This window comes from Neolamprologus multifasciatus, chromosome 23 (assembly GCF_963576455.1).
Source record: "Neolamprologus multifasciatus chromosome 23, fNeoMul1.2, whole genome shotgun sequence".
NCBI classification, from domain to species: domain Eukaryota; kingdom Metazoa; phylum Chordata; class Actinopteri; order Cichliformes; family Cichlidae; genus Neolamprologus; species Neolamprologus multifasciatus.
This window is the reverse complement of record NC_140460.1, coordinates 26,576,213-26,585,660: the sequence shown is the minus strand read 5'-3', so window position 1 is coordinate 26,585,660 and position 9,448 is coordinate 26,576,213. Positions and strand designations below refer to the sequence as shown.

Here is a 9,448-nt window from a genome sequence, read left to right as displayed (position 1 = left end):
GACTTAATCTTTGGTGTTTATAAATACGCCAATGCTTAAGACTTCTAATATCCTTTAATTTGGCTTGGTTTGTACCATAGTTTAAATATGTTTGAGCTTTATATATATATATACACATATTTTGTTCATTCTGATAATGAAAGTCAAGGGTAGATGGATCACAGAAATTACATGGAGAAACATTCTTAATTTTTCAGGTTGAATCACACAAATCTCACAGAGAAATGTGGTCAAGATATCTCACTGGTCCTCAGCTCTGACTCTTGCAGTCTGAGACACCTGGATTTGAGTAACAATGACCTACGAGATTCAGGAGTAAAACTGCTTTCTACTGGACTGAGGAGCCTACACTGTAGACTACAAACGTTTGGGTATGCATCTGAGGAATATGTGTTGCACTGTAAGGGTCATTGTGAAAAGACTGGACAGGCAGCCAACTGTGACAAGGGGACCCATTTTTTTCCTAGTAGACGATTTGCTCTTAGATTGCAGACTTAACTTGTGGTTCCTAAAGCATTTAAATGTAGAATGGAAGTCGACATCATAGTCTTCAGCTGTCAGGATGGTTGCCCCTTCCTAAACCCTGGCTAGCAGTTTCTTCAAGTTAAAAGGTTTTTTTTCTTTCCCACTGTTGCCAAGTGCTTGTTCATAGGGGATCAACTGGTGGCTGGGGCTTCATCCTAATACTGTAAGGTCTTTACCTTGCAATATTAAAAAAAACAGCTTGTGGTGACTGTTATTGTAAATTGGCATAATGTAAATAAAACTGAACTAATGTTGTGTTTGTACACACACTCCATCTCCATAAGACAATGGTTATAAACTACAATGAAAATAACCCTTAAGAGCTACATTTAAAACTGCTGCAGAGTCAATAAAACTAAATAATTAATAAAAACCTAAACCTACACAACAGCAAAAAAAAGCAAAAAAAAATAAAAAATAAAACATCTTCACTAAACAGTATGCACAAACAGCCACAGTTATGAACGTGCAAAAATTTTCATTTAACTTCTCAGATAGCATAGTGTACAAAGCAAGAGAGGGTTGTTTTTTTTTTGTCTGAAGTTGGACTAATGAATTCATAGTTGTGGTGGACAGACTGAGTGCAGATTCTTATGAGCACTTTCTGTTTCTTTTGCAAATCTTGAACAAGACCATTTTTAAAACTAGCTGCTGTACCTGAGGAATTACTTCTTTGCTTTGAAAGAGACGTGAGAGGTACTTTACAACTGTCTCACTTGCATATGACCATCTGCACCAATTATCATGCAAATTATATATTAGTTTTAGGTGGATGGATTACTTTTGAAAAATCCTAACAATGTCAGTTTTGCACTCTTGTAGATTGTCAGGTTGTTTGATCACGGCAGATGGCTGTACGTCTTTGGCGTCAGCTCTGAGGTCCAACCCCTCCTATCTGAAAGAACTCGACCTCAGTTATAACCATCCAGATGAGTCGGGAGTAAAGCTACTATCTGTGGGACTGAAGGATCCAAACTGGAGACTGGACTCCCTCAGGTATGATGTACATTGGAGTACAGGAACTGTAGAAATGCTAAAGGACTCCTGTCTGGTCTGACTTTGATTTTCCCCTTCCAGCGAGGACCACAGTGGTCGTCAGAGGCTGAAATCTGGTCTGAGGAAGTGTAAGTATGTTAGATGTAACACTATATTTCTGGTTTGATTTAAAACCTTCAGACTTACTGCTGTATTTCTCACCCTTTCCTCTCTGTGTATTTCTTAGATGCATGTGAACTAACACTGGACCCAAACACAGCCCACAAAAATGTTGTCCTGTTTGAGAACAACAGAAAAGTAAGACTGTCACCAGAGAAGCAGCCATATCCTGAACACCCGGACAGATTCGACTGGTGCTACCAACTGCTCTGTACAACGGGTCAGACAGGCCGCTGTTACTGGGAGGTGGAGTGGAAAGGAGGGGTTGATATTGGAGCGACTTACAAAAGCGTCAGACGGAGGGGAGCTCTAGATGGCAGCAGGCTTGGATGGAATGAGAAATCATGGAATTTAGAGTTCAATGATAAAAACATCTACGCTTGGCACAATAATATAAAAACAGTTCTCCTTGCTCCTGTGTCCTCTGAAAGAGTGGGAGTATATTTGGACTGGACTGAGGGCACTCTGGCTTTCTACGCAGTCTTGCCTAATTCACAGATTCACCTGTACACCTTTTTCTGTGGTGCCTTCACTGAACCACTTTACCCTGGGTTTGGGTTCTTATCAATAGACTCTTCTGTGTCACTGTTAGAAATATAATCTATCCAAAAAGGGCTAATTTTTCCTGGTGAAATAGCCATAGGTTTCAGTAATGCAGCAAAAAAAAAAAAAAAAAAAGCAAAATATTTAATAGATGTTAAAAAGAAGAGGCTGTGGTTTTTAAAAATGAGATTTTTAAAAATGCACCTTTTGTCTAAAAAAAAATGTAGTTTTTTTTCTATAGTTTTAATATTTGAATATCTGACAGATGTTGCTTCTTTTTTGCTAATTAAGTCAAAGTTTGGACATCAAGCTTGGTATGAAAAAAGTAAACAACTATAAGAAAAAGAAGAAAACAAGCGCCAAAACGTTTGACTTTAAGTGATGAGATCAGCCAATGATTGAAGTCATATTTAAGTAAAGATCATGTTTATTGGAATATGTTTAACCTCCTAGGACCTGGCATCCACATATGTGGACATCACATTTTGGGTTATTTACATCAAAATACTCAATTTTGCTCTACAAGGGTCTGATATCCACTTACGAGGACATTATACTGCTACTGTTCTATCGAAATTTTAAACAAATATCCTCATATGTGGCTCTCATTTTTCTTAGAAACAAAAATCAGGTAAAAAAATAATAAAAAATTCTGGTAATTCTTTGTTTTTATATTCATTGGGTCCCAATGTGCCCAATCAAAGAGAAATTAAAAATGCATGCCGTGGAAGAGTTCGGGTCTTAGGAGGTTCAATTAAAAGGTTAAACTCTTTTTTGTTTTTTGTTTTTGGGGTGGGGGGGGGTTCTTGTTTGTTGTTGTTTTGTTGTTGTTGTTTTCACATGCAATTTATTTATTTTATTTAATCCTGAACATTGTGGCTTGTGGTGTTTTGGAAAACAGAAAATTATTATTATTATTATTATTATTATTATTATTAATAATAATAATAATAATAATAATAATAATAATAAATATGGTTATATTATTATTATAATATTAGTAGTAGTAGTCATTTAGCCAGGCCTTTATCATTTTGTTTGTACGCGTACAAAAATCACAGATTTTTATTATTCAGGCAGTGTGACGGTAAATGTAGAATAACCAGGTGACATGTGTGACAACCCATGTGTTTCTTTGGACTGTAGAAGAAAGCCACGCAGTCAAAGTTTCAAACTCAAGAGTTGCTTGGTGTGGGGTGACAATGCTAATCACCAAACAGCACCCATACAGCTGTTTATAAAATACAATGTGAAAAATAAATATGAAAATATTTATTTAGAAATACCAGCATTTGATTAATTTACAGTACAACAAAAAAGAAACGTAACATCCTACAAGATAGTGCAACACTTTGAGAGACCTAGTATTCAGCGCTTTACTCTCCAAGCTAACTATTGTATAGCTGTATGCTAATTAAAAGGCTGCTAGCATTCGTGATGTTGATAGTAAACACTAAAATTTGTAACATGTGCCATTCTGAAATGCAAAGATAAGACTTTGTTGATCCCTAAAGAAAAGTTCACAGCACAGAGACGAGTTATGAGGTAAGAAAAATCATTGAAAAAGAAAAATTAAAAATAAGTCAAAATAAAAAAGAAAATGCATACGATATATAGATCGTCATATTTGTGCAAATATTTGTGGAAAAGTGTCCAGTAGTGCAAAATATAAAACTTTAACTACACTTAAACAGTGAATGTGTAAAGAACATGTAACTTGTGTACCTCCTTATAGTTTTAGGTAAAGCATGCTGAAATTAACCTGAATAAACATGTAGAAGGTAATGTGATGCTTAAAAAATAAAAACATCAAGCACACAACTGTATAAACAGGATGGCAGGCTCACAAAATTATTAATTGGCACTTATTTTGGAGGATGCTGGCAGCTTCCTGCAGCCTCCGCCCACCAGTTTGTAGTTCAGCTCGATGACAAGCGAGCAGAACTCGCTCATACCGACGAAGTCACAGCACATAATGTTGACTCCCTCGGGTCCTGGCTGCTGCTCACCCGCCCAGCGGAGAAGCAGTGAGAGAGAGTTCAACGTCAACGTCCTCATGCTCTGGAAAGGGTGCAGGAAGACGTAAAACATGGTCTCTGTCAGGTTCAGACCGGTGACGTAAAAACCATCTGGAAAACAAAACAGTCTGTAAAGCCGGTGCTTAAAGAAACGAACAGCAAATAAAACCTGAGGTAAAATAAATCCCAGCTAGCTGCAGAAGCAGTACACTTCAGAGTATTTTTATATGTCACTGACATTAGAGAAATACTTTTACCAACATATTCATTCCTTATTGATGCTGAAGTTTATAAGTCTTGGTTGTTTCTGTTTTGTTTTTTTATTTGTTATTATATTATTAAACTTATTAGAATACTTCTGTCCATCTTGTCCAGGATGTTCTTGTAAAAGAGACATTTAATCTCAAAAGTTAAAAAAAAAAAAGGTTAATAATAATTATATTATATATTTCGATGGCTCAATCAACAGAATATGAATATTAGAAATTTGGTATTTAAAGGAATTATTCTGTTTTAATAAAAACATTTCATTTAAATTTTTGAATAAACCTTTTCAATTTTCAATAAAAACGTTCGCCACATGGGGGCAGCAAATACGAATCCATGTTGGATTTTTATTAAAAGATTGCGTCGTCTGAATACGCTTTGAATTTTGAGCTAAAGCATAAATGATACTTCTGCACTGAATCTGTCAATCCTACTACATAAACCCGCAAAAGTGTCCAACATTGTTAGCAGCAAGTCTAGTATGTGGCGTGGCTGTGTTGCTGTGTAGTTTCTCTCCGATTTTATCCACTAGCTTCCTGATGATTAAAAGAAATTACAGCAGAAGAAGCAGCATCGGAGGAAACAGTGGTACTGAAAGCCATCACAGGCTGTGTCAACACGGGATGCATATATATGTACAAACTAACATTTGTACCTTTGGCAGGTTATTAAATCCAGTAAACTACCTTTACAGTATATTCTGTATCCAGTACTTTTGCTCTAACGTTTTAAATAGAGGTCTGTAATGCTACTACTTTCCCTCACTGCACTACTTGTTCCAACAACCTCATACCTGGTCTTCCCTGCTGTTGCTGGCCTTCCAGATAGGTGATCACTTTCTTAGGATCTGGGCTGTTAGCATACCTGAACACACAGGACAGGTTCAATCATTTCAGTGTTAGTGACATGACCAACTGTGCAGACAGTAGCCTTGAAAAGTAAAAGTAATCAGGCAGTGCTTTAAATCTGTTTTTTCCCCTAATGGCCACCAGTCTTGGTCACCAGTCAAAGACCCAAAAAGAAGGAGGGAGAGAAGAAGACCAAGAAAACCACATAAGGTCTAAGGTTTGAAAATAGGAGGAAACAAACTATCTTTACATACGTGTATATATTACATGCAACCAGTGTTTACATATTTAATATTGTATTTCACACCACGTCACACCATTTATAAATAAACCAACAAGCACGTATTAACAGTGACAGTGAACACACATTAAAATATGACACTCCAATTATGTCATATTTGAACCTTTGGCTGTTACTGTTCTCAGTGTGGTTTAAAGTCACTGTACCAACATCTATTATTAATACTTTTGAGACACCAAGATGCTCAAAAACAAAACAAACAAACAAAAAAAGAACAGCTAAGATTGCCAGAGAAAGCAATCAGAACCGAAATCGCGGAATCGAAGACACTTAAGCTACGAAGTCTGTCTAACCCTTCTACATAGAGTCTATGGATTTTACCAATAAGGTATCCGATTCCACAGCCCAGGGTGCTGCAGCTCCTGGTCGTCATAGGAAACAATGACCTGCTGACCTCTGGACCAACATGACCGCAGAGTGGGAGTTTCCTGCATGCATACACATGAATCAAGCTGTCAGTTTATTAGGCACACTGTGCCAAAACTAATAAAGTATGATTACAGCAACATGTTTTAATTTTCGGAGCGTGACGTTTGTGGTGTGGTATATTAGCAGGTTTCTGGACTAGAACAATACCTCTGATATTTGAAACACCTGAGTCGAAAAGAGTTTCAACAGAAACTGAACACCATGACCTAAATGATTAAAGGATTTATTGCAGGATTACAGTCTTAAATGCATTCGTTTTAGTCAAGGGTTCCCAATGAGCCTGTGGTTGAGATCAGTTCCATGTATTTATATCTACTGATGTTAAAATGGTAAATCCTTATCTGAGAGGCTGAAAGCAGTGAATATTTGGCGTTATTAAACTTTAGAAATCAATCATTATCCTAATAATGTCTATCTACCTGTGGTGGGCACAGCTTCCCTCTGAACAGCAGGAGGATGAACTCCATCAGATGGGCGTGGTCTTCGTCACTTAGAGATTCGAAGTGTGAACAGGCAATAATTACAATCTCTTTGGGGTGAGCGTCCAGCCAGCCGGCCAGTTCATCCAGAGCCTCCTGCATGCAGACGGACATTAAAATTTGCTGTAAATTAGCTTTCACTCTGAGTATCAATGCAGTTTTGGTGTAGTTTACTGACCTTGACGGTTATCAGCGTGTATATGCCGTGAGCGAAAAACAATTTGCTGCTCCCTGCTGGCTTTCTGGCGATCCGCAGGTCCAAGAAACGAACACCAAGATCACACTGATCAGAAAGGACCGATAGCTGTAGCCAAGAAAGACAATGAATATTGAAAGACCAGAACCAAACAATGACAGAGACTCCACCATGTTGTACAGATGGCTGTATCTCTCTCCTGATCTCCTCTGTACAATTTCACATTTGCATTCATCACTCCATCACACCTGTTGTCTCTGATTTTCAGTCTAATTCTTGCGTAGTATGATATATCTCAGCTTTTTCTTCCTGTTTCAGGTTACTTGCTAGTCACTTTTTTAAAATAGTTTTATAGATCCGCCTCTTCTTTTTTCTCCACTTGTGCAGCTTCCTCAAACTTTTTAATGACACACTACTGAGATCTGCCATGTTTTCAGCTGATAGTGCTAAAAAGAACATTTTATGTCTGTTAAACTCTTATCTTTGGTATTTTTCTAACATTCAACCCATTTTTGTGACAGGCTTCTAGTAACAAAACGCTTAAAGATACAGTTTAAAGTTGGTTAGATATTTGCATGTGTAGACACAACACTTGTTCCATCTTTGCGTTAGGAGCCTTTTTTGGATGCTGGAATGAGTCATACCTTAGTGTTAAGTGCCTCAACAAACAAAAAAAAAACATTCCTCTGAAAATGGTCAGGTTTAAGTACTGGGTGGAAATGATCAAATAAGCATCCATATGTCCAAAGAAAAACATTCAAGGACCTTCAGAAAGCCTGGAGAACTGCTCAAGACCACTTTAACAAAAAAAAAAAAATGAAGATAGTCTGATTAGAAGCAAAATATGAAGTACTGTATACAGTAAGTCATGATCAAACACATTCCTCTTTCCAAACTAGGGTAGTTCAGTAATTATCAAATTATCAAAACCTCAGATGAATTCCCCAAACCTTTTACGAGTTAGGGAGCATCACCTGAGGTGGTGCAGGTTCATGGTTTGCTTTCATCTTTAGGGGCACCGTAACATACCTGCGTGGTGGCCCAGCGGTAAACACAGGGTCGAGTACAGCAGGGGAACAGCCTGTCAGTCAGTCTGAGGAAGCAGGACTCCGATCTCACCACAGGAGAGGAGACATCCAGGCTGAAGGACATGCTGTCATGGCTGCCTGTGGTGCGAGAAGAGCCTGTCAACAAGCATCTGAGACATTTTTTTAATTACAGTTTAACCTGAGATTAAGGATCATTATCTTTTTAAAATAAACATGTGATCTGTATGAGGGTGTTTTCTATTCTTTTCTGTCTTGAACTGGGTGAACTGGCTGCTCCTGTTTTACCAGGTAATGCCAGGTTCCACAGCGGGACGTCCAGCAGCTCCTCCGGCAAACGCGACATCCAGTCCGGGTTTCCTCCGAGCTGCTCCCGATGTTTTTCCTCCATGTCTTATTACCGCCCTGTCCTACAACAGATGTTCAGCATGGTCTTTGAGCTTCTTCGGGATCTGAACACGGTTTATTTACCAACTCTTCCGGTTGTTGTCAATCGCCACTTCCTTTAGAGATTTTCAAAATAAAATCACCAAACGCGACGAGAGCTTGCTTAAAAAAACACTAGAGTTAGAACACTAAAGTAAAAAAGTACGGTAACAATGTGTGCTAATTTTATATTTTAAATGAGAACCATAGTAGTCAATTTACCCCCAACACTAAAAAAATAAAAACAAAAAGAAAGCAAACAAAAAAGAGCAAGACAACAGAGCTTGTCCTATCCCGACAGATTTTAGTTTTTCTTGATGTCTTGTCATTTAGCCCTGCTTTTCATAAAAACAATACCTCCCACCCCCGCACCCCCATTCAACTTCCGCACCCTTTCAGATTAAGCTTTAGGCAAGTTCATCAAACCCTCTTGCCCCCTGGGCCCGTGGAGTGGCCCTCTTTCTCCATCTACAGGAGAAAAGCTGAACTATATGATGCTTCTGCTTCACTGGAGTCTGTTGTACAGTACGTTGCAATACAAAGGCCATTTCATTAAAGCTCAGACAGAAAAACCGAAGTGTAAAGAGCTCTGATGCCAAATCCAGTTTGTAGGCTGTATAACGTTAAAAATAAAAAAGTGTGTGGAGTTTGTATTTACATGTATAAATGTACGAAGACAAAAAAAAAGGGGCCAAATTTAGGGTTTCCATCGACATTGAAAATGTAAAAGAAATTTAATTGACAAGAAACACTTGCAAATTTACTGGAAGAAACAGAACATTTACAAAGAGACTGGAAAAAAGCCCAAGACTCAAATCAATTTAACTCAACTCAAAAAAACAAAACAAAAAAACTCCCTTTTAACAGGAAGTAATCTCTGGCAGAACCAGGCTCAGAGAGGGGTGGCCATCTGCAGCAACCATTTGGGTTGAGGGGAGGAGAGAGGACAAAAAAACACGCCGTGGAAAAAGCCAGAGATTCATATGGCCCTTTTCCATCATCAACATCATTTAAACAGTCTAATAGCTGCTATATAGACTTAATTTTGGCTTTCTCCCACAGTCCAAAGACATGCATGTCAGACTAACAGGCTTAAATTGACCGTAGGTGTGAATGTGAGGCTGAATGATTAAAGACAATGAATGAACGATGAATGATCAGGTTAAAGATGCAATAAGGTTGTTGGTGCTCACTTAAATTACCGGATGGAAGGGA

The 9,448-nt window shown here is 38.1% G+C and overlaps 2 protein-coding genes across 5 annotated transcripts in view; one reads left to right on the top strand and one right to left on the bottom strand.

Annotated features, from left to right (window-relative positions):
• LOC146491694 (NACHT, LRR and PYD domains-containing protein 3-like) overlaps positions 1-2,837 on the top strand; it is a 21,649-nt gene extending 18,812 nt beyond the window's left edge. For 3 of the 4 annotated variants that reach the window (XM_085152539.1, XM_085152538.1, XM_085152537.1), the window contains 4 exons: positions 198-371; positions 1,348-1,521; positions 1,603-1,649; positions 1,748-2,837. In XM_085152539.1, coding sequence (XP_085008665.1) covers positions 198-371; positions 1,348-1,521; positions 1,603-1,649; positions 1,748-2,280 — 928 coding nt within the window. In that variant the 3' untranslated portion in view covers positions 2,281-2,837. Of the gene's footprint in view, positions 1-197; positions 372-1,156; positions 1,222-1,347; positions 1,522-1,602; positions 1,650-1,747 lie in introns of those variants that run through there. The other variant, XM_085152540.1, reaches the window with a different exon arrangement.
• Positions 2,838-3,224: 387 nt separating this feature from the next.
• Positions 3,225-8,563, bottom strand: LOC146491693 (PI-PLC X domain-containing protein 1). Its single transcript, XM_085152554.1, has 7 exons — positions 8,096-8,563; positions 7,791-7,927; positions 6,744-6,869; positions 6,506-6,661; positions 5,979-6,085; positions 5,302-5,372; positions 3,225-4,352 (listed from the first exon to the last, which is right to left on the bottom strand). The coding sequence occupies exons 1-7, from the start codon at positions 8,196-8,198 to the stop codon at positions 4,078-4,080; spliced, it is 975 nt and encodes a 324-aa protein (XP_085008680.1). The 5' UTR covers positions 8,199-8,563; the 3' UTR covers positions 3,225-4,077.
• Between the last annotated feature and the right edge of the window lie 885 nt (positions 8,564-9,448).

What these genes read in the sequence shown, in the direction of transcription:
- LOC146491693 (XM_085152554.1), bottom strand. Translation starts at nt 8,198, where the DNA reads ATGGAGGAAAAACATCGGGAGCAGCTCGGAGGAAACCCGGACTGGATG. An exon ending in GTGGAACCTGGCATTACCTG is followed by an intron (nt 7,928 to 8,095) that starts GTAAAACAGGAG and finishes CTCGCACCACAG; the next exon opens with GCAGCCATGACAGCATGTCC. An exon ending in TGGAATCGGATACCTTATTG is followed by an intron (nt 5,373 to 5,978) that starts GTAAAATCCATA and finishes CTGTGTGTTCAG; the next exon opens with GTATGCTAACAGCCCAGATC.